Below are 24722 nucleotides of genomic sequence, written 5' to 3' on the forward strand. Positions count from 1 at the left end.
AGGACCTGCATTGTGACTTTCAGAGAATACAATTCGACTTCTAAAAGAACTGTGCTGCTGGTCCCAGAGATGTCTAGAAAGGCCGGAACCAGTGAGCAAGTCTGATACATGCATGTACGTGCAGACACAGAGAGAAACCGCTGCACAGACATCCTTCCATATTTTACACGAAAAGCCATTAATGCATGCATGTATTAAGGTGGTGCAGTGATTCGGGGATTTGTCGTGTCTGAGTATTAACATGTTTCAAGCACAGAATCTGGGCTGCTATCTTATGGGCTGAAACAAAGATGGTATACTAGCGGTAATGTGTACGCACAGATACACACACACACACACACACGCACACACACACACACACAAGAAAGTCGGTCAATGAATGGGAGGGGGCAGGCAGACTAGCAGGTGCTGTGTTGGTGGACGATATGGCTTCTGTCCACCTCAGCGTTTCTTAACACTCACAGTTATCTTCCCTCTGAAAAGGAGGAGAGGTCGTTTATTTTTGCCTATGCACCACCATCCTCTCCACATTTCTGCTTTCCCGCTTCTGCTCCAGCCTTTCCTCCCGTCTCATTCATCTACTCTCAACCTCTCCTTTTATATCCTTTCCCCGTTAGCTTTTATCTTCCTTTTTTCCAGCCTCCTCCTCCTGCTGCTGCTGCTTTTCCTTTTCCACTCCACCCTTCTCCTCTCCATCCCCTCGTCGTCTCCCGCGCCCTCAGTGGAACAGTCCATTCAGCAACAAAACAAAGCTGCCCACAGCATCACACACTGGCTAATCAAGCAAGGCCAGAATGCAGCAGCCCTCACATCCACTCAACACCACCATGATACTGGGCCGCACTGGAGGGGAGAGCTTTGTCACGTGAGGAGGAGAGGCAGCAGCGAGACAGAAAAAGGTAGAGTTTGAGAAAGTTTAAAGAGAATAAATATTACCTCGTTTTCTGCAGCCGATAGGCGCTAAAAGGTCATTTTAAATTCCCACGGTTCAGTCTGTGTTTACATTTGCGCTTATGGAAATAGTGAAGAGAATGAGTTTGACAGTACAAAAGGCCACAACCACTTCAGGTAAAGACGAGGTAAGAAGGAGGGCTGAAGGAGGGCATGATGGAGAGGCAGAAAGATAATGGGGTGAAGAAAATTCTCCGACAGGCTATGCCCGGTGAAGCAGCGCATTCACGATGATGATGATGAAACCCAACAATGGTCAGCTGCAATCTCCTCCTGGACAGAGGATGAGCGTTTACAAGCTAGCATGCCAGCCAGCTCCTCCGCGAAGCTGTTCAGCTTCAGGGGGAAACTCAAAACACAACAAAAGAACCCGGTCCTGCAAGATGCAGAGATAGGAGAGATAAGTAACAAGGGGGGGGCCACATCGAGAGCCGGTGTACGAATAAAGCGTATTGTAAGCTAGCTAACAAGTTGGAATAACTCATCCACAAATATTCATACACATGGCCAGGGCACAGATTTGCTCCATGTAGGGATTAGGCAGGGGAAGTGTGTTTCTGACATTCTCTTCTTGCTGGAAGAGGAAGGCTTAAGAACAGGGTCAGGGAAGACTGTGGAAGCAGAACTGCTGCAGAGAAGAAAACGTGCTTAAGTACAGCAGACCCTGCCAAGTAACTTGTTGTAACACTTACCGCTTCCTCCCCCAGTTCTCAGTCCGGCTTCAACCTTTTGAATTCAGATCACAGCAGCCATTCGTGCCTCGCCTCAGAAAGACCTCGTTATTTTTTTGTTGTATTTTTGAGGAACTTTGTCATGGAACTGTAGCTTTACTTCTCTGTCACAAGCTCACACTGGGTACCAATCATTGAAGAGACAAGAGGTGTTTCCTTAACCGTCTTAAGCATTTAGTATTTGTTTACCAGTGACGGGTATAAATCTGAATTCATGGCTTTCTGAAGGCTTTCCTCTGCTCAAACAATGTGCCCCTGAATGCTCATTAGCACCAGCACTATAGGCAGACAGAGTAAACTACGGGTACAGTTGATCACGATTTGTAAAACGTTTCTGTGCTCATGCACCGAATATCTCTCCGTATAATAACGTGGGTTTCTGGGGGGTTTCACTTGTTCTAATGATACGCAACATGTTTGAAGCTTGTAATGTGGGCAGGACAGAACGTCTGGGTGTGATGCAAGACATTAATGGTGTTAAAAGGAAAGAGTGGGATTGCAAGGAGGAAGAGAGGGCAGAGTGTGCCGCGAGGAGGAGAGAGTGTGATGGTAGGCAGCAGAGAGGAGACCAGGAGGCGCAAGTGATGGTGTGGAGGAGAGGAGAGTGTGATGGTGGGATGGGATTTGAGTCTTTTAACTTCATTAGTTCCGCCTCAGTCTGGGGTCTGTAGATTATGTCTAATTAAGCAGCTTAACATGGCTTAAAAAGCACCGCACAGAAAGCACAAGAGCCTTATCTATCAACCTGCTCAAACGATTCTCCGCTTCTCCTTTTCTTCCCGTGGCAGGCGAACATAAATACCCTTTGCATGGCCTTTATGCGAGAGAGATTAGAGGCTCCGACATCGGCGTGAGCTGGATAGCTAGCAGCCGCGGCAATAGCAGTGTGGGCTGTGGCGGAAGAGAGAGAGAGAGAGAGAGAGAGAGAGAGAGAGAGAGAGAAGGAGAGAGTATGTGTGGCGGGCAGTGGGGAGGCAGAGGGACAGGCAGATGCTTCAGACTGCAGGGGGGGAGAGAGTCGATAAAGAAGGGTGGGGCTCACCAAACACGAGAGCTCCGGTCATTCTAATCGGTTTTGGTACACCAGCTGGAGTAAGGCCCAACAGTCTGCTCATTATTTGGGAGTGTAACAATGCATCACCAACCAGACAGCAGCATTAACACCAGGTGATCTTAAATTACAGATGTGCAAATCCAAAAGAGGAGTGATGTTCCCTCCAAAGTATTGAGAGGGTTAACATTAGCAGACTAGCATTCAATTTATGATCAGGTTTTGGGAGGATTCTGGTAATCCGTTACACATTCATAAACCTGGATGAAGCCCTCATCGTGGCTTTGGGAAACCCAGATGTCCTAACTGCAGTACCATTAGTCGGTAAAGCAAAAATCTGAAGGTAAATGATGGACAAAAGAACAAATTTAAATATGTCAACTTGGGTTTTGAAAATTACGATCTGCATTTTCAGTCGTTCTGGATATTTTCTCGACCAAACGATAAGCAGCACATGAACTGATGATGAAAGTAACTGTTGGTTACAGCCCTACTAATGATTTACACACTGAAATGAAATTGTGTCGTTGCCCTCATCTTCCATTTAACTGGTGATCCAGCATCAAGACAGCCAGTTAATGCTAAACTGCCATTTCCTCATGCCTCATGCGTTCACAAACCTGGATCGTGTTATAAGCTGTATCAAAGGACATGATTAACGAGGTTTTTCCAAGTTCCTTGTAAACGTCTTATCTCGAACATGATCAAAACCGGCATACGACTCTAAACTGGAATACTGCCCTGCATGCTGAAATACTCATTACAGAAACGGTTGCAGCGGCAACAACATTCACCAAACCAGATATTTCTTCAGGGTTGGGTTACTGGAAATCCTGTTTGGTGAGACACCTCATCCCAACATCACATGAAGAGTGCGCGTGTGGCCTCTCCACCTCGTCCTAAACACCGCCTGTTAATTATCGAACGGAATTGTGTGACATCAGACGTGCCTGGCTGCCATATGTCATCGGTGAGCGACGTGGCTGAGGAGAAGTTGGAGGTAGCTGTAACAGAACACAGGAGGTCACTGGGAGTTTGGCTCCACTCGGCTTTTCCCTACCAGGCAACATTCCTCACCTCCGGCTAACAGGAAGACACTCCCTTCTTTTTCAGTATCTACAGGTATCTCACGCCGCAATCATCTTTATTCCTGCATCGGTTAAGTTATTATATTTTGTGAATCCACAAACACTATCTTCCAGCTATAGACAGAATGTACAGTATTATCTCCTGTGAGATTTTTAGACAGTCAAGATGGCCGCCCCTCAAAGCTGGTCCATCACACCAGAGGATTGAGGAAACTGTTCAGACGCAGACTGTAACGTGCTGGTTGTACGATCGGCCTTAGAGCACAGCCCACAGAGCGTCTCTTTCTGACACTAACTCATCTCATTCACTCCGGGTGCGAGGCCCCAGTCTACTGCAGACACACAAATAGGTGCACAACATGAGGTATTTACATACCACCCCCCCCCCCCCCCCCAAAAAAAAGGAAAGCCTGAAAGAAAGAACAAATGAAAAGAAAGAGGGAGAAGTAGAGGCCAGCGGCTACAGAGAGGAGAGGAGCAGAGCAAGGTAGTGATGAAGAGATAAAGTCAAAGCCTGACTGATGTAGTGAAGAGAAAGAGAGTGCGGGACTTGGAAAAGAGGGAGAGATGAAGAGAGAGCTGCTATCTGATAGAAGGGATTTGCCCTTCCCTGGAACAGTAATTTACTAAAGCCATTCTACAGAGGCCCATCAGTGGTGATCTGCTGGCAGATTAGACGACAAAACCTCATCCCTCGCTTTCCCCCCCAGCCAATCAGCGCTGGGCAGCGAGCACAGGGCAGAGGATGAAGGGAGGACGCGGGAGGGGAGGGGCAAAATTTCCGGTCCGTCTCTTGAATTTAGGGAGGCCGCATACACAAACACGGTCGCGCACACACACACACACACACACACGCGCACACACGCACGCAGAATACATACAGGAGATTGGATTGGAGTCGGAGCCATTACTGTTGCATTTCCCCCACCCTTAGGATACAGCTAACACTACTTGGTTGCAAGAGCTGGGGATTTGTCATTTATAATCAGTTTTCTGCTCGTTTCCTCTGCGTTCGCTTGTGCTTTTTGCAGTTTGTATCCTGCCCTGAAGGCCCACACAGCATTCCTCTGTTGTGTTGGGTCCAGCCACTCTCCCCTTCCCCTTCCCCTCCCTCCCTCTCTGTTTGTCTGTCTGTCTGCCTCCTCCCAATCCCTCTCTCAATCTCCCTCCCTCCATGCACTGCAGAGGCCGGTCTAGTGTGCCCCAGCTGCGCAAGCAGTAGGAGCTGTTTACCATGCTACATCATCAGGGAGCCCCGGGAGCACCGCCCCAACACGCTCAAAGAGCACTCACGACCGTGTTTCGCACATGATGTTGAACATTATAGACCCTCTGAACAAGTCAACGACCCAGCGTGCACTAAAACAACCTTTCGTGGCGGACGCCCACAGCAGGAGAGCAAATCTCAATTTATCTTATTCTTGACGACTGTGTAGCAAAAACAAGGGAATTCTGGAGGTGAAAAAAAAAAAAATATATATATATATATATAAATAAAATACAGCTGAATCACAATTCAAACTCAACTCTGTCGGCCGTGTGGCTCATCAAATGGTTCCAGTAGCTCATAGATAAACATGTGCACATACACCCATGACTGAGCTCTTCCTGGCCGCACAGTCCTAACCACCTTTGTCCTGCGTCTCCATCTTCGGCGCCGACGTGTGAAAAAAACAAAACAAAGTAGAACAGCAGCGAGCTGTTCTTTCCCCCTCTCTCTGCCATCACTGCTTCCTGTTTGGAGCTGCTGCTGCCCAACCTCACAAGACACCAGAGGATCCCCGGAGGCCCTGAGGAGAGGCCTGACATCACCCACCCATGTCTCCTGTCAACTATGACCTCTGGAGGGAGGGAGAGGGAAAAAGACAGGAAAAGGCAAGGCCCTCGATGTAAGCCCTGCTCTGTGGTCCAACAGCACAATATCCGCAGAGTTGCACAATTTCCGAGAATCTGATCCACTCTGGCCAAACACCGAGGGAACAGGGACAGAGATAGGACGTGTTTATATAGTTGTGAAGCAAAAAACTGAAATATTGTGGTATTTGTAAAATATGTGTGTTGAAATAGAGTTTGCTCAAGGTCTGACAATCAGTGTGCTCGTGTGTAACACTTGTTGTGGTTCAAGGACAGGCTAAACTAGTCTCAGACACTTGTTCGGTTGGTTCCATGAGGGCCCTGCAATCAAAACAACATGACTCAAATGATCCGACATCTTTATGGCAAGAACAAAGCTGATGGCTGAGACATACTTTTGGACATTTCCATCTTACAATTCTTGCTGTTCAGAGTCGCTTCATCTCTCTGACACGTGCATACATACTTGCACAATATACTAAACACAGCAGGTGGTTGAAATAACGGAAGGATCAACATCCCTATAATGATAGCTTTGGTGTTATTTCTGGCAGACTTTTGACAGGAAACTCATAAAAAGGCACAGTAATTGCCAATTACTGCTATCACAGGGAGTCTGAGTGTTTCCAAGATTACCATGACAGTGGAAACACAATCACATGTCCCAGACATGACCACAATCATGCCTTGTTTTAGCTTGTGTATTTCACCAACATATTCAACACATACTTTATGGTTGAGATAAAGCATTACCTTAGTACTCTCAGACAATACTTGAGCCGAGAAGTAGAATAGATTTCCACCAATGAACTCAAACAACTCATTCTTCTCAAGTGACTTTAAATCACTACCACTAATAAACAATTAGTGGTAGTAGTTTTAAAGCTTCACTTGGGTATTCTTGGAGGAGGCGGAGACATAATAACCACCTTGATTGGACTAAAGATGTGTTGTCTTGTAGGTAGTCTACGGGTCAAGGAATGCTAGCCTGAGTTCACATGTTCCAACATGGGCAAAGCTTCATTTTTGATAAAACCCTTTTTGTTCAATCTATCCGCCACTGTGGTAAGTGATCCGGGCTGGGGATTCAAGTATTACTAGTGTAAAAGCACATCCGTTCTCTAATAAATCCCTTTTGCATAATGCATCTTAAATTTGATGTCAGGAATGGAGCCAAACATTTTTCATAATCTATGATGCACGCGAGGGACAAGTTCCAACCACAATACCATGATGTCTCTGAGCTTATTTAACTTCTCTCTTTGATTGTTCAAAGATATTTCTTCTCATTGACCGGGTCAGATATGATCAACAATTGAGAACAAAATAAATTCTTATTCAGCATTTACCACAATCACTGCAGGAGAAATACGCCATTAGTCATCCAGAGCCATTAGTCATGAACTACTTTGCCTGATAGGAGTAACTGCATGACCGAAAACACAACAGTCTGCATGAACAGACACTGTTTGAACAGCTTCCCTCTTGGTTGGGACCCACTTAGATCAAACGGTCAAGTTCAATGCCATTGAACAATATAATAACACTATACGACTATACTACACTGATATAACAATACTAATGTCTGGCATGCTCTAAATGTGTTCTTCTCAGGTTTTACATGAAAATGAAAACAGTTCAATTCATAAATACATTTTACGTTCCAATATTAGCATGCAATAATTGTTTGTGAAATATTAAAGTTTTAATAAATCCATAACGTGTAATCATGATTCATGGCACTTGTACTTGTAAAAGTCAGTTTATTGCCATGAGGAGTATCACACAGGCTGTAAAAACAGTTGCTGGCTCAGCTTGGACACTGCCGAGTTGCATTATGGGAGATGTAGGATCCAGTGTGTTTGGAGCTTGACCTATACTACAGGACAAATAGTCAGTGCCGCTGTTGCACAAATTCTGAGCATTCTTTATTAAATCAGTCTCTCGATGTCCCCTAAATTTATGGTAATTAATAACTTAAATAGCTGGAGTACCCATCATGTTGACATTACTTAAGAAGGTAGATTAGACATTTCACTTTTAAAGATCACATCGACTTGTACAAATAGCAGAATTCAAATGTTAATTCAAATGTAAAGAGGAAAAGGCTGCGCCCCCCCCCCCCTTTTATCCTCACTACGCCCACAAAGTGATCCAAACTCTAACATTTCAGTGGAGAGATGGTCTCTGTGGAAATCTAAGACCGCATTGACAATGTAACCGATACAAAAATGAACATCCTAAGTCATCTAGAATGATGACATATTCATACTCATGTTTCACCAAAGATTAGTCCACGTGAGGTTCACCCCTCTCTCGTTTTCTTTCTGGCAGTCACATAGACTAAAGCTACAACAGGCACCAGCTCGCAGCTCGTCTGGACCTGACAAACTGCATTCGCAACGACCTTTTCCCTCATTGGGCAAAAAGGTCTGCATTCTCTTCTCTCCGATGACTGTGACTAATACGAGCCGTGGTGTGGTGAGGCTGTCCTCTCTCTCCCTGAACAACCCTCAAACCAAAAACAACTCGGAGAAATGTTTACATTCTTCCCCCATGTTTCCCTTACTTTTATCGTCACGACTTCGGACATTCATGTAAGTCAGCACAGCAACAAAAGGACGATGCAGGACTTGTGCAGACTCAGGTTTGTGGTTTATGGGGATTTGCGACCAGAGATGATGCATTTAAAGTACGATTAGAAACTTCAGCAAAAACTATTGTGAGGCCGTCTTCCTTCTTTTAGGCATTTAACTGCCTCATGTTTGTGACTCACGAACAGTATCTTAAATAAGGACACACAATCACACCTCTGCTACTTATGGCATAGCGTGTCCTCGGCTGTGCTAACTGTTTACTCCGCGTTAGGCTGAATGCAACATGATGAGTGTTCAACTCTTTAACTGAGACGAGAGATTTTTAGAGTTAAAAAGCAGCCACACTTGTGAGTAATGGGCAGTGAATTGAGACACATTTCTCCAGACCTCATCGGGAATGTTACAAAATGGTGGATCCTCAGGAGCTGCTGGAGCACTGCAACAGGAAATGAACTCTGACATAAGAGCTATGGACCTTGGGGCCCCCCCGACTGCATCCTGGGAAATCACGGCACTGAGAAGAGAAATGACCCATGTCACCCCCAAGAAAACCCAACTCACAGCTAAATCCATTTACAAACCTCCAAAATGGCACACTGGACATACGTCTTTCTGGCATTCATGGCAGCCTTTTCTAATTGCCTCTAGATTCAAGCATGCAAGGTGAGTCATCGCTAAGATTATTTATTTAGCGCAAATGTGCTGTTTGCCCAACAACAGTAACAATCAGAGCAACGAGGTCAAAACCAGGCCAACACAGAGACTGGCACACTGGCGGAAATCGTGGTCCGTCTTTCTTTCATGCAGATGGACCAACCAGCACTATAACAAAGACAGCCAACAAGAGAAAGGAACGGGAGAGGGAGTTGGGACGGAGAATGACAGTGTTACCATCTTAAGATAGCATAAGGCAGTACCATTTGGCTCAGGCTGCTCCGGGTGTGCCTCCTCGGTCGGTAAAATTCATCTTTCCCTCCGACGCCGCTCTCTGTTTTATGGCCGTTTTCCCAGCCGTGAGACAATAGTATGGACATCATTAGCTAAGTGGTGGCTGGATGACAGGCAATGGCGCTGCAATCGATAGCGGCAGGCCAAGCCATCCGCAGGCTGAGCAGTGCTTACTCATCAGCCCCAGCTCGGGCCATGAAACCGGGACACGGCCAGATAAGGGATGTGGAGGTGTCGGGGGGGCTCGCTGCTTATGATAACAAATGGATATGCAGCCACCTTATCTTCTCACCTTAAAGAGAATATGATGTCCACTGTCACACAGCCAGAACCACTCTGACAGTTGTGTTATGAGGGGTCAGCCAGTGTTAGTTACAGAGTAGTATACATACATTAATTCAGACCGCGGTGCTAAACAAGTTAGCCCCTTCCAATGCAAATTTCCAAATTTTTGAAGTTGAGTTGCCAACCATGAATACTAAACAATAACAGCCACATAATGATTTGGAAATGTTGAAATGCCTGGGGCGAGCTCCAAGTTAAGAATACCTAATCACAACATTGTAAATAAAAAAAAAAAAAAAGCCCCTTGTCCAAATACAAGGGGTTTGTGTGTCCTTTTGTGTGTGAGAGAGACAGTGTCAGCACATGTTCACTGGGGAGATGCCACAGGCCAGCACAGTGGTGGCCAGATCCCCCTGAAGTGGCATCTGAGACTAACATCTAGTGACAAAGGTAGTGCCCTTCCTGCGTCCTCGATCACAGCGGACTAGAACATGGCACTGTGCTCAAGGACAGAACATTTGAGCGACGGCGGGAGCCATGGGAACAGAAATAAACAGCAACGGAGATATTCGGTGAATTAAAAGAAGCAGGGAGGCAACAAGAGCAATCGATAGAGCTTAGGAGGAGTTTGAGAAAAGTAGGAAAAACTTGGGGTTGAGTGAGGTCAGAACGCTGGGCCGAAAGAGCATGTACAGTAAGAGACATCATGATAACTGGACAACATGGCGGGATACCACACAAACTAGAACATCATGTTCCTGACTCGTCATTATGCTTTACCCATGACCATCAACATTCCTACAGCAGTTATAGATCGACATGGCACAGATCTAAACCCAAAGAAGGAGTTACAACTCACAGCAGAGGGACTTTACATTCGTATCACCACAGACTCACTCCATGCCTCTGCACACAGTTGTAAACTGCCAAATACTAATAGCATTCCTACGCAATCTTTCACAAGACACCTAATCTTATTATGGCGATTGTGTAAAAGTGAAATGAAAAAGTAGTTTGTCACACAACCCATTGGTTTCAATTACAACGTTTACAGAACAGTTAGAGGAGCGGAGCAGAGGTGGGGTTGCATGTTTTTTTTCTCTCTCTCTCTCGCTCGCTTGTGATATTACACCAAAGGTGCAGCTTACGAGTGCAGCCAGTCTTCTGTAGATAACACCCCACCTCAGAGCGTCTCAGTCGCACCGAAGTTGCCATTACAGGAGCCTTTCCGAAATGAAATGAACTGATGATACACGAGGATGTAAGGATGTACTGCAGCACTAAATAAAATGAATGCATAAGGCGTCCGAATGGAAAGTCCCACAGTAGGTAATCAAGAGAGCGATGTAGCATCATACGTAATATATAATAAATCCAGCACTCCACCTCTCTCTACATGTAAAAAGGACGGGAAAGGATAGACATGCATTGAGCACTAGACTGCTGAGCTTCCTACTGAACCAACAAGTTGTATGAGAATGCGTGAACGGAAGGTGTGCCACCTGCAGCACCCGCCATCATTCAGCATGGTAGTGGCATTTAGATATTTTTCTCATTTGGCTTATTACTCCGAATCTTCCCCTCACCTTTGAAATTACTCTCTCCTCGTCTCGTCCTCCTCCGCCCCCCCCCCAGAGGAAACCCCAGGGGCGCCACAAGGGAGAATCTCCACAGAGAAAGTCAAACAATGACACACAGGGACTTCTCCTCCTGACTCCGGCCCAATTTAGGCAATGAAGCCTGGAGCCTTGCCAGTGACACGAGGGAAGGTCAGCACGACATGTTAAGACAGAAATGAATACCGAGTGTTGGGTTAGGGTGGGAAACGTGCGAGTGTGTATATTAGTGTCCACAGACTAAAACATGCTCAAAGTGATCCTTTAATACTCGTGTAGGTGGATTTCAGGGCCACATCTCTTTGTTTCTGAGAGGCTTCCAGCGTCTCCAGTACAGTCAGCGTAAACACTGACTCACTCGAAAACAATGAGAGGCTATTATACCCTTAACGTGATAAAATAATGGAATATGTATTCACGTAAGACAAGCCCCTCTTTTCAGACCAGTCCCCCTCACAACCCATAAAACGTGGAGAACTTAAGGTGGTACACACGTTTTGCATGCCATATCAGCAGCAGCAGTCCAACCGAATGAACTAATTTCATTGGCAGTGACTCAATCATAACATTTTATCTACAGACACGCTGAGTCATGGAATTTAACCGTGGCCAATTGCCAAGCAGCGGGGTTACTTATGGCTGTCATTGATTGGTTGATCCTGAAGCAGAAGGCTGAAAGGGCACATACCAGGAACACAGCCTGAAGCAGAAACTGGCAGCTCGCGTTTTATTTTACTCTCTCATGCTTGTAGCTTTGTTTTCTCCTCCAACTGACTACCTGCTTTGTTGTGTCACTCTCTTCCTGTTCCTAGTTTATCCCCCCCCCCCCCCCATGTTCCCCCCCTCTTCAGCTCTTCCAAATTACCATAGCCCATTAGCCTTGCCCCTCTGTTGTGTAATTTGTAGCTGGAATAGCAAAGCGGGGCCGCTCACGTCCAGAGGTCACCATTCCTCTGTGGCTTACATCCTGGTCCTTCATCTCCATGGTCACCGTGAATCCAAACAGTGTCTGTTTTTTTTGTTTTTTTTCCTTTCCTCGGGAAGAAACATGAAGGCTAGTTAAAACTACCCCAACATGGCACTAGGGCCACCATTCAAACCATTGATCATATCTAAAGCCCTTACTTTCCACTAGCATTAACCATTAATAATGAATTTGTATTGGAAAAGCAATACCATAATACAGTGGGCTTGGGATAGAGAGCAAATGCAATCTTTATTACCGATTGATTTAAATAAAAATGACTTACAAACCATTTGTTATAAAGGGGCCTCTGCATATGAATACTAGTGATATGTTCTTATAATTCCAGGAAATCAAAACAAGGCGCAACCACCATGGCTGAGCGGGGGTGGGTTCCCTCATACATAATTCGGACATTCAGGATATGGAGTTAAAGTGGCTCTAAAACAGGACAGGGGCTCACTACAGAGGCCTTTATATCAAGCTGTGCCCATCTGCAAATCTGTAATGAGCATGGGAGCTGAACCAGTGGGGAGAGAAGGGAACCTCAGTTCAACTGAGGCAGGCACACTTTCTAATGGAAATTCAGATATAATCATCCCAGAATGCACTTCTCTCTGCCTAATAATCGGCCACTTGAACAAGGCAGCCATTGAGAGGAGAGTGACTGTAATCTGGTCCACCAAACTCCAAAGCTGCCTGCTATAATTAGCTCTTTTCTCCATCAAACACAGGCTTACACTGACTCACAAGCAAACCTCTCCTGTCATACAAGAGAGAGACGAGATTTAGCGAACGGCACATTTTCAGATGAGCGGGGACGTTTTTCCATCCCCGGCATACGGACTCACTCTGCGTTGACAAGTATGCTAGCTGGGAAATCGGCAAAAGAGGGAAAGGCCACCGTTTCATTGGGAAAAAAAAAGCCCGGGTTGACATGGAAATAACATTGCATGGTTCAAGTTTTCAAATTGAGTGACATTACAGTCAAATTAACTCACAGCTGGGTTTACTGATTCGGAACATGTTCCACACTTAAGGCCCACGTACTCTCTGATTGCCTTTATCTGTGTTGAGAAGTCATATTGAAGACTAGTAGAATAAACTTGATATAAAAGGATTCGATGTCCCTCCACTGTTTCCCTTGTTTTTCTATGTTTATCTGTCCACATAATAGGACAGAATCTCACATCAAAGGATATATCCACATCTCTGCCTACATCCTGACGAACAAAGCCTGCCCTCCTCTAATCCCAGGAACATGTTCTAGCCCAGAGACTAACGACACGATCCGCAGCCCAGAGGCAGGCAGACAGACAGACAGACAGGGGTGAGTGGGTACGCTGGTAGCTAGCCTGCTGCCTGGGCAAATGGCACGGCCATTAGGGGAAGAAGAGGCTTCCTGGAGAGGTGTGACTGCACTGCATAGGGCCCAATCAAGCAGAGAACAGAAGTGCCGACAGCTGCTAATGCATTTACCTGAGAGCAAAGAGGCTCTCTTGCCAAGGAAAGTGTGTGTGCTTGTGTTTACTTCCTCCGCGGCATGGTCGTCCCAATAAGGCTGATTAAGATCAAAGATCAAAAAGCACTCAGTCAAAGAACAGCCAGGGACATGAGTCAACTTATTTGCTTGGTAAGGATGTCAAATCCTCATCATGAAGCCATGATTAAATGACAAAGTTCCTGTTTTGAACATGTCCCCTGTATCTGGCAATGACACAGCAGTACAGGCCACAGCCCTCGCTGTGTTAAAGGCCATATCACAAACATTCCCCCCACTTATCTCCTTCTCTCAAGTCTTTCACAGTCGATCTTAAATCAATATTCGAGAGGCAGGTAGAAAAGACCACTTCGAAATTAAAAGTACTGAAGTCCAGTGGAGGGACTCGGGAGAAAAAGGGAGTGGCTGGCAGGGCAATGACCACTTTGCAGTGGCAGTGAGACTGAGCTTGTAACACACCGGTGACAAGTTCTGGCACAATAATAGATTAAAGGTAGTGTAAATCGTTATCATACGGTCACCTTAATCAGTCTGTACCTTGTCTTAGAACGTGAAGTGGTCGACAAGCCGCATCCAGACATTCAGGTTAAAATAGCCCACACATATAATGGCCCACACATATAATGTATATCCTGTCTTAGAGGATTTAAGCCACTTGTGTGACAGGTAGAGTTAAACAGGAGCAGAGCACTGTTACCTCCCGGCAGGGCGTACGCACATTATCTAACCGTGTCACCAGGAAGCCCTGCACATGCAGCTCTGATGTTTGCAAAGTTAGTGTGGCATTTAACAAAAGAGAAAATAATCACTCAAACGATTTACAATGTGTAAAGAGCGTGTATCACAATCTAAAACTGATGAGGGCCGTGGTTTGTGGCTACTAAATTGCTAAACATGACAAATAAAAGCCCAGACAGCGACATTAAACAACTTACAACTTCACAAAACCTCATTAAAAAAAAAAGAAGAAAAAAAGAAAAATCAGCATTTGATCTGAACATTGATAAATACACAAAACACGCAGCATCTAACAGTTGTTTGACAGCCAACGCAATTAAACCCCATTCCCCCCCCCCTCCACCAATTAAAAATCCTTGCTGCTCCTTATATTCAAGGCTTACATGGCGAGTTTCTCTAGGCCTGACCAGACCAATGCATACCAGGTGTTGTTGTACAAACAATTTTAATGTTTGGACAAGACCCATTTTCATGACCCCCCCCCCCCCTTTTCTCCTCTGTGAACTTCCCATTTAAAAACGCACAGGGCGAATGTAGCCGACATTAGAACAGGTTTTATTTGCATCCACGCACGCATCGTCATTAGAATAATCATTAGTATTACTATCGAGGGCTTCAACATCTCCCCAGCCCTCAGGGGGACTGGGGTTGACTCCCAGTTTCTTGTTATTCGCAGCACTTCATATGTAGGGAGGAGGTAAACGCCTAAAAAAAAAAATATCCTTTCACCATTTCTTTCAAATTGTCCATTCACGTGCGTTATTTGGGTGCAAAAGAAGAGTGATCTCGTGCGGTCTACATACCATAGCATTCCTCTCTCCGGCTCCTCGTCCACTCCTTTCTTTCTGTCGCTGCTCCTCTCTGCTCACAGCCGGGGCGAAAGACTTTAAAAAACAGATTAAAACACTTCCTACCAGCACGGACACCGATCACCGATCCGCCTTTTTTTTTTCTTTTTTTTTTTAATTAACAGGCTATCTGTCCGCTGCTTTCCCCCATTAAGTGCTCGTTTTCATCAGACTGAAGTTTTCAGAAACGAGATGCGTATCTCTCCCCGTCTTTGGAGAAGAGAGGAGAGAAAAAAAACACAACTAAATTCTCGTTAGGGGAAGAAAAAAAGAAAAAAAGAGAAATGCTGTTCAAACTCCAGTCTGGAAATGAGGAGAAAAGGGGGAGGCGTTGTAAAAAGCGCTGTTTCGGTGTGTTTTTTTTCCCCTTCTTGATTCAACCACCACGTTGTTTTCACCAATTATTATTTCCTTTGTTGTGTCAAAAATAAAGAGTCCGTATGAAACGCGATTAAAAGCCCTGCCTTCATTTACCAAAAGCGCCACTTTTAGTGTACAACAGATCGTCCGAACCCGATGTATTCTCCTTTCTGATCGTAAGCCCTTTACAGCCGAAATGTGTGACGGTGTGTATAAGTCTATTTTTTTTTTTTTTTCCAGCTTCACAATAATGGCGGACCTTCTCCCGAATCCAGCATCTGCCTCCTATTCACATGAGGGAGAGAGAGAGAGAGAGAGAGAGAGAGAGAGAGAGAGAGAGAGAGAGAGAGAGAGAGAGAGAGAGAGAGAGAGAGAGAGAGAGAGAGAGAGAGAGAGACTCGCCCAGCGGTTCATGGACACAATTACAACTCTGTTTATGAAGAGATTTAAACGTGACTATTAGATCTTTTTCACATATACATATTTTTAAACACGTCATATTCATTAAAAAATAATCACAATTCGCCAAAAAGCCGGAACATTTCTCTCTCGATCCCAGATCAGTTTTTTTCTTCCTATTAGTATTTATTTTTTTGTAGTTTCATGTAAACATGTATTGTTTATGTAATTATCAGTGGACGAATGAATCAACTAAAAACATACAGAAATATCTGTAATAATGACTAAACAACTATATACTAACATGCAAAAAACGTAATAAAAAATAATAATGATCTAAACTGTATGGAGGCTGCTGTGCTACAACTACAATGTTAACACATCTAAATGAGTATTTCTGTTCTGTTACTTTGTACTTGTACTTTCACTACATTTTATTTTAAGAAATAATGCATTGTTATTTCAAATACTTCAATTTGTATTATTTCGCATATATATGTCGAAACAAACAAGTACATTGTTGACGGCCATCGCATATACATCACAATAACTTTATTTATGTGGCACGTAAGACTTTTAAAAATGGTAAAGATGGGGGAGGAAATTTCAAATGAATAAAAACATTTCAAATTGGATGTGTAGCATCACTGATATCAGACTATTATTCTGTGTTGCACTGTGTTCTACTGCAACACTATTTCCGAGCTACAGGAAAAAAGAACATCATGTCATCATGATTGCAATTAATTGACTTTATTTCGGCCCATTTGCCCTCTTGGCCCCATGTCTCACATATCATTTCCTTTCACAGCTGATCCCCGTTTTCCTGTACAAACTCAAACATTTGTCATCTCCAAGGTTTTAATGTTCCGTGGGTAATAGATTTGTTGAGCGTTCACCCGAGGACTCCTACCTAAAACCGTATCGAACAGCACAGAGGGAAAATATTTAATACTTTTTCTGGGGGGGGAAAAAACATCATCTCAAAGGTTAGTCATAATTATATATGTTGTGACCAGAGTCATACATTTGGCACAAGGCTATAGCTGTGAAGTCTGTGCTTTGATTTCACTACACAATAAAACATTTTAAGATCCTTAAGTAGTTTTCTCAGAAAGACAATGCAACTACTTTCACATACTTGGTCTGCAATGTTGTACAAGACAACTGCCTGTAACAGCTCAAACAGATGTCTAGTGTCTTGCATTGGGACTTTCTCCTGGAATTTAACCTCATATCTCTCCGATAGTCATTCCTATCTGATGATCTAAACTCTGTCTGATATGAAAACAAATACTTTATTGGGATTTAAAACCCAATTTATTGATTTGAAATTGAATTTCACATGTTAGAAGATAGTTGAGACTGAAACACTGCATCATTGAAGCAATACAGACATCATGTCAGAGGCATGTCATCAAAGTTAAAGTCAAGGTACAAGCTGTTACAATATCCCACCTCCTGGGCTGCTGAATGGCACAACCAAAACATAAGAAATTATTATTTGTAAGTATAGATGTTGTATTTTTCCTACATGAGTTGTCAAATTACAATGCGCTATGTGTGCTTTGACAGTTTGAAATGTGACCCACCATTAAATACACAGTCAGCCAGGGTTCAAGGTGCACTGCCCACCGTTTTAATGAGTCCACACTTCTGTCCAATCACATTAGTCACTGTGTTCTCAGTCATATTTGCATGACCCCAATCACACAGAGCAAGATTAGCATGGGGTCAAAGTTTCTGTTGATTAATCTGCATCCCTCTCTCCTACCACCGTTTTTTCAACATGCACCGGACCCTATTATACAACTTGTTCATTTAGCTATTAAATTATGACACAAAAGGTTATTTGTGCTATTCAGTTTTCATGTGAAGGTTACGACATGTTGTGCTTTCTTTACCATAGACGCACCAGAATCAAAACACAGCTGCAAACACATATGGAGGAAAAACTATGTTTATCGTTAAATCATTGGTTTTCCCTTTCATTTTATATTGTTTCTCTATCAACCCTCTTTGTATTTGTAGCTGAAATAGTTATGGGTCCCAAGAGCAAGCACATTCCTTCACTCACAGTGTTGCAATCCCTGACAATCACAGTTCCCCCATCCCCCTCTGACCCCCTAAACACCCTGAATGCCCAGAGAGGCAAGCTGTCCAAGCTGTCTGTGCAATGTTCTGCAGTGAATGGCTGCACACCCAGACAAGTAAACAAACACCGGGCCCTGACACTGCAGAAAACAACCGCAAATGGTGTAACCTCCGGAGGTGGAAATATATACCGGTATTGCAACTTTTTCTTTCTATATAGTGTATGAAAGTTATTCAGAGGTGCAGTGTGTCACAAATGTAGTACACATAACCACACATACTCACTCTCTCACTCTCTCTCTCTCTCTCTCTCTCTCTCTCTCTGTCTCTCACACACACACACACACACACACACACACACACACACACACACACACACTCAAACACACTTACACACTCAAACACTATTATGAAGAAATGGCTGAAATACTATTTATACAATTTCAAAAACGTAGATGGCATATATATTTTTTACATTTGATGTGGTAAAAATGTCAAGCTGGACAATAGTAATGAGTACAATTTTAAAGTAACCTTTAGTTTCTTTAAAAACATTAGAGATACGACTGATTAAGTCATGTTCAGTGTCACAATACATGTTTTATAATATCTGCCATGCTTACCTATAATAACAGTTTGTTTAAATTCGCATTAGAAACTACATCTGAAGATTTTTCTGCAATAGAAAATAATAGATCTTCTCATGTGATCCACGGCGCGACTCAGCTGAAGACGCTACGGAGGGACGCTGGTTCTTGAAGTGCCATAAGACGTCCCACTGGCGCTAAATGTCGCAACTTAAACTACTTTTCCCACCATGCAACGCAACTTCGTGTGGTTTCTCACTTCCTGTTAGCTCGAGGAAGGTAGCGGACGAGCGGTCGAAGAAATTACTGATGTATATATGAAAATATCCTCGCAAAATTCTTCAGGAACGTGATATTCTGGAGCCTATCAGGTCCACATTTAGGAGACAATGGTAAATATATCGCATATGAACAGTGTTTTCCTCTCATAGTGGTAGCGTTTTACCGCTAGCTGGACAACCGCTTCACTCAGTCAGTAGAAAACGTTAGCAAAGCTAGTCGGTTAGCTAACTTACCTTAGCAGGCTAAAGCCACAGATCTGAAGTCACGACGTTTTTTTATCACAGACACCGACTACCACGTCGCTCAAATAGATCGCCTGGCAATCGTTTTGACTTTGTCTAAGGTCTTGCACAATCTAGTTGTCAACAGAATGGGTGTGGTTTAGCTACCGCGAGCTTACCCGTTAGCTAAAGCTATTGCTACCAGTTTTTAAACTAGCTACAGTTGAATAAATAACTAGAGAAATACTGCTAACTCTTTAGATAATACAAAGTAACACTACCGTTCGATAGTCTTGTCTTATCTATAAATTATCTGTTTAATATCTCTTAACGTTAGATATCTAGGACAAGTAACGTTGGACTATTTCTGTTGTAAACTCTATTCTTTTTATTTTATCGCATAGATCCGCTTCATCCTCATCCAGAACCGAGCAGGGAAGACACGACTGGCCAAATGGTACATGCAGTTTGATGATGATGAGAAACAGAAGTTGATCGAGGAAGTGCATGCTGTGGTAACTGTCAGAGATGCCAAGCACACCAACTTTGTGGAGGTATGGGATTAGTCAGTATCACACGCATGCATGTACAGTTATATGACAATTAGAAAAATAACCATTTCAGCCAATGGATGGCATTCTGGAGAAATACACTGTCAAAAAAAAACCAAATCCTGGTCTATGGACCAGTTGTATTATGCATTTTGTTCCAAGGTAATCGGACACATACTGTGTGTGTTTTACCGTAAAGCTGGGAAGCTTACCTCCAAGCAAAGCTGCTGCTGTTGTCACAATACGACAGACATAGTTGTTAAGAGGCTTTATCTTTTTTGTTCCCACAGTTCAGGAACTTCAAGATCATTTACCGGCGTTATGCTGGTCTATACTTCTGTATTTGTGTGGACGTGACTGATAACAACTTGGCATACCTCGAGGGGATCCACAACTTTGTAGAGGTAACAGACATACACAACACATGAGATATGTTAAATATCTCATATATATATATATATATATATATATATATATATATATATATATATATATATACTTAGTAAGTGAACTATGATGATTTACTTCTCACGGCCTGATTGTTTCGAGGAATGTCGAAACAATCAAACAATGTCCGTTAATGATTTCCTTCAAAAAAATGTCCTTCTACTGTCTTGCGGCTCCTTAATATCAAACCTGCATTCTGTGGGAATTTCGTGCAATGTAATATCTAAATCGCTGTGATATAAAGCACATACGGTTTAATCTTCAACAGAATATGGATTATCAGAGTGTTGCTAGCACAACAAGTGAGTCACAGTTTAACCGTGACAGTCTATTTCAGTACAAATTAGGAGGATAAAGTTCATCTTGCATTCTTATGTTCAGGGTGTATCATTATTGACTTCATCAGTGTTAGATAATAAGTCAAGTGATGCTGGAAATATGCCTCCAGCAATAAAATAACAAATTGATCACTGATTACAAACCGAGTCTGATAGCGACTCACACTAAAGTGGCAATGATGCAGTCATTTCAGATTTTGGAGCCGATTATTTTTGTAATGTGCAAGTATTTTGGTCAGATTTAAAAAAGAATCGTTGGAAGTTTCCGCATAATGTCCGTGCCAGCTACTGTATGACCTGCTTCAGCACAGTTTCATTGCTCAGGTTGGCCCATGAAGTGCTACTGCAGTAAAAACAGCAAGTTAAATGCATTTCAGTATCGTCTGATGATCATTTCAGATGTTGCTTGACAGCAGATCTACAAATATTCAAATCAGAATCATGTTTTTTTTATTTCTAGTTTACAAGTAGTAGGAGGAATTGGGCTGCTCGAGTGTCACTGTTTACTTTGCTTGATTACCGGTGAACAGCTTTTTTCCTTTCCAAATAATATAACATTTTATAAATCGAATAAAAATCAACTGAAATTGTGAGTTTATGGTCGGATCTACTGTTTGTTTTTGGCTAAGAAGACAAATAGTAGCTGTAGTCGGAGCCCTCGGGAGTGAAGGTCATTTCATGTAATGTTTGACTATGAAGAAATGCCTGCGAGTCTTAAGTTGCACTTTCTAAGCGTGTTGTTGCACACGACCCCATGCCCAAGGAGAAATAACCCATTTAAAATAAATACAGTGCATGTTTTTTTTATTTAGGAGACGAGCTCACAGCAGGACTTCATGGTGCTCGTTTCAACATTTACTTTAGCAAATTGTTAACAAGGGGTCAGTAGTTCTGCCATTGTGATTTACGCTGTATCACTGCTTGAAAATGAGTTCTTGTGGAAACAAGATGGGAAGAGCACCACTTACATTTCGATTTGGCATATTTTACATAGGTGTAGTGGAATTTGCCTTCTTGCCTGGTTGTAAAGTGGATTCTGCTGCTGCTACAGCATCAACATAATCTGCAGTAATGCGTAACATTCAATGAGCTGTATTCAATATTCTGAACATTAATATAGCAGCAAACAACTATGAGCTATGTAAAGATATGGTGGAGTAATGTCTACCTGAGCAGATAATGAAGTAGAACCAGAATTGTAGAACTTATTCTACCAAACTATTTACTATGCCAGGAAAGCCTGTACTTTGTAAGGACAGCAGCAGTTTACACTGACGGTAAAAAGAAAAAGTATGCGATTTGTAACTCAGGTTACACTATTAGCTCTGTCAGCACTTATGCACCGCTGTTAGCACCATTAGCTGTGAGCCACCGGCTCGACTTCGCCATGTTAGCCATCTTACAACACTTGCACCCTCCAATCACCAAACATTCTTACGTCTTCCCACAGTAGACTATCTGGTTATCTCCTGGCTGCTATCAGATTAATAACATTTTTTTTTTTTACTGTTCCTCTCTTTCCTGTAAGGTGCTGAACGAGTATTTCCACAATGTGTGTGAATTGGACCTTGTGTTCAACTTCTACAAGGTAAGCACATCGCAAGATCATTTTAGCTTTTGTGAGACTATTTTATAATCGCCTTGATCAGAGAGAAGGAGCAGCTTAGTACAAACGGCAGATGAGGGAATGTTTCTTTCATTACAGTCAATGTCAAATTGATATAATATCCACAACTTCAGTGAGATTCATCTCAATCATTCTAGTGATGGATGTATATTTCTCATGGAGAGAAATGCTAAGCAACAAACGCCTCTAAACAGCTGCTAGTGCTCTTACTAATCACTTAAGGTGTCTGAACATCCACCCACAATGCAGTACTTAAACCAAGCACCGCCTATGTTTGACATGTTACACCCAGATAGAAGAGAAATCAATGTTTTTGGACAGTGCAGTTCCAATTTCATCCACTGCTGCCCAGCTGCTCCGAGGACAAAACTATTTCACAAGCTCATCCATTCACGCATTGAAGGACTGATTCCTCTCTGTCACCCAGCAGTTACTTCTACATGTTGATGACACAGAGGTGGAGTTGAGTAATGATGATGATGCACCTTTCGTAGGGACAGAGATAATGGCACTTGTTGGGTTTCAGGTCCAACAACACCACATGTGGTTTGTTGGGTTTCAGGTCCAACAACACCACATGTGGTTCGTGGGATTTGTCCTCCTTGTTAATCCAGCCTGAATCCTCTCATTTCCTGCCACCACACTGTTGGGCCACGTCTTCCCCTCTAATGCACTGCCTTTGTCTGCACTTTAAGGTGTACACGGTGGTGGACGAGATGTTCCTGGCTGGAGAGATCAGGGAGACCAGTCAGACCAAGGTCCTGAAGCAGCTCCTCATGCTCCAGTCGCTGGAGTAGAAAACAGACCACCTGCCCATGAACCTGCTGCCCCGATACCCAACCTCACCTACTCCTCGTTCCCGTCACTCTGGAAATCATTTTCCCCGCCTCTACGGAGCAGACTTCACTCTTGCCGAAACTTCAGGAGGAGGTGATTTTAGAAATAGAAATGCACAATATTGTGTACATATGGATATATGACGGGGAGCTTCAGTTAACCTGTTTGTCAAAGCAGTCTATATGTTGCAATGTTCTGTATTTGTTATACTTCTGAATTCTCCCAGTATTGAAAGGCTCTACATTTCAAAGTGTTGACATTTCATATACTGCCTAAGTTACAATCAACATGATATTCAGTTTACTTTTCCAAAGCCAGAGGCTTCAGAAATGAGTTATTTCATAAAGTAATCAATTAGTCTGCATTTCTCTCTGTGTGGAAACACTGATGTAAATCCAGCAGTGTGACACTGCTCTCTCTCTCTCTCCTCCCCACCTCCTGCCCTCCCGTCAACTTACATTTAATGGCACTACTGTCAATAACAAGCACCACGTATGAAGAGTGACCGCCTGCAACAGCCACTTCTATAAATCCATGTAAAGAAAGACCGTTTGCTCATTTTGTGTCTGGATCACAGAACACGTAAACTATAACTAGAAAGCCCTTTAGAGCAATTGACCGATCCCGGCAGGTTCATAATTGAATCGAGTGTACTTAGGATGAGTGCCATTCTGACGGTGTGTTATGGCAACCTGTGGCAACATCCTCATGGCTGATGATGATACACAGTGGAGGTTACGGAGGCTCAGACGGCTGCGCTCTGGGTGTTGTAATTGTTTTCATTGCATTTCTAATGATCCAGATGATTTGAACACATTACATTAAATGGTGCTTGTTGGCCACACAACAGAAAGTATATTTTACAGTCTGCGTCGTGTGTGTGTGTGTGTGTGTGTGTGTGTGTGTGTGTACATACAGTGTATCTTGCGTATGTTGAATATTGTGAAAGTGACACATGCATTCCAGAAGGAGTGGTTCTTGCTCACTGTGTGTGAGGAGCATTTACTTGTGTAAGATCCATAAACACTTTTTTTTTGCCATTGCATAAAATAAATTGGCTTTTAAATTTCTCCGACAAGCCTCATGAACTTTGCTGGACTTTAATGTTTATAAAACCACATGACATACTCTAGGTTAACCATATCCTGTCACAAAGGTGGTTTCAAATGTTAGTTGTTGAACTTTTGTATTTTTCTTTTTTTAAATGATTAGGCAATTGTGAAATATGTACTGCTTCCCTTTTTGTCCACCTGTGTGAGTTTGTCGATGGAAGATGTTTGTTTGTGTTGCTGTCTCCAATTTAACTACCCACATCAATACGTCCCATTATATGTAAATAATCTAATAAACATATGAAGTGATACATGAATATCAACTGTCAATTGCTTCTAATTGATGATTAATCTCTATGGAAAGGAAATTTTATTAGATTGATATTTTCCCATCAAGACTCTATTGCCTGATTTGTCATTAAATATGTAGAGAATGTCCTAAAAAAATATGGTAATAAATATCCTTAAACATGTTCATTTGACTATTGCAGCTTTTAACAGGACTCTGACTAAAACGTGCAGTCTGTCGGTACATGAACTGTAGATTTTTCTATCTGATATTTCAGCACCATCTAGTGGTCACACATCAGCAATTTGGTTATGAGGTCATCTTGACAGCCTGTGTAGGATCAATAAATCAGCCGATATATCCACTTCAGCTACATTAAACCACTCTAGCCGTTTCTCCATCGACCCCGGGACACAGAGGACATTTACTCTCCATCTCGAGTCCTCTGACATCCTAACCTCGCCCT

At 43.1% G+C, this 24722-nt stretch overlaps 2 protein-coding genes and 1 long non-coding RNA gene across 4 annotated transcripts in view; 2 read left to right on the forward strand and 1 right to left on the reverse strand.

The window, feature by feature from the left end:
- The window catches only part of LOC142958902 (uncharacterized), a 41691-nt gene extending 25414 nt beyond the window's left edge, over positions 1–16277 (forward strand). The window contains exons 3-4 of the long non-coding RNA XR_012956174.1: positions 13263–13415; positions 15773–16277. This is a non-coding gene — a long non-coding RNA (uncharacterized LOC142958902). The remainder of the gene's footprint in view (positions 1–13262; positions 13416–15772) is intronic.
- arhgap35a (Rho GTPase activating protein 35a) overlaps positions 1–19256 on the reverse strand; it is a 61009-nt gene extending 41753 nt beyond the window's left edge. The window contains exons 1-2 of one of the 2 annotated variants that reach the window (XM_076099915.1): positions 19128–19256; positions 15128–16844 (exon numbers count right to left, since the gene is read on the reverse strand). The gene's annotated coding sequence lies outside the window, so the exon portion shown is untranslated. Of the gene's footprint in view, positions 1–15127; positions 18036–19127 lie in introns of those variants that run through there. The other variant, XM_076099916.1, reaches the window with a different exon arrangement.
- On the forward strand, positions 18844–24284 carry ap2s1 (adaptor related protein complex 2 subunit sigma 1). The gene is made up of 5 exons (XM_076099918.1): positions 18844–19004; positions 19520–19669; positions 19957–20070; positions 21980–22039; positions 22774–24284. Exons 1-5 carry the CDS (start codon positions 19002–19004, stop codon positions 22873–22875), a joined length of 429 nt encoding a protein of 142 aa, XP_075956033.1. The 5' UTR covers positions 18844–19001; the 3' UTR covers positions 22876–24284.
- The last annotated feature ends 438 nt before the right edge of the window (positions 24285–24722 follow it).

Source organism: Anarhichas minor, unplaced genomic scaffold, assembly GCF_050575085.1.
Source record: "Anarhichas minor isolate MPS153535 unplaced genomic scaffold, ASM5057508v1 ptg000026l, whole genome shotgun sequence".
Taxonomy (NCBI): domain Eukaryota; kingdom Metazoa; phylum Chordata; class Actinopteri; order Perciformes; family Anarhichadidae; genus Anarhichas; species Anarhichas minor.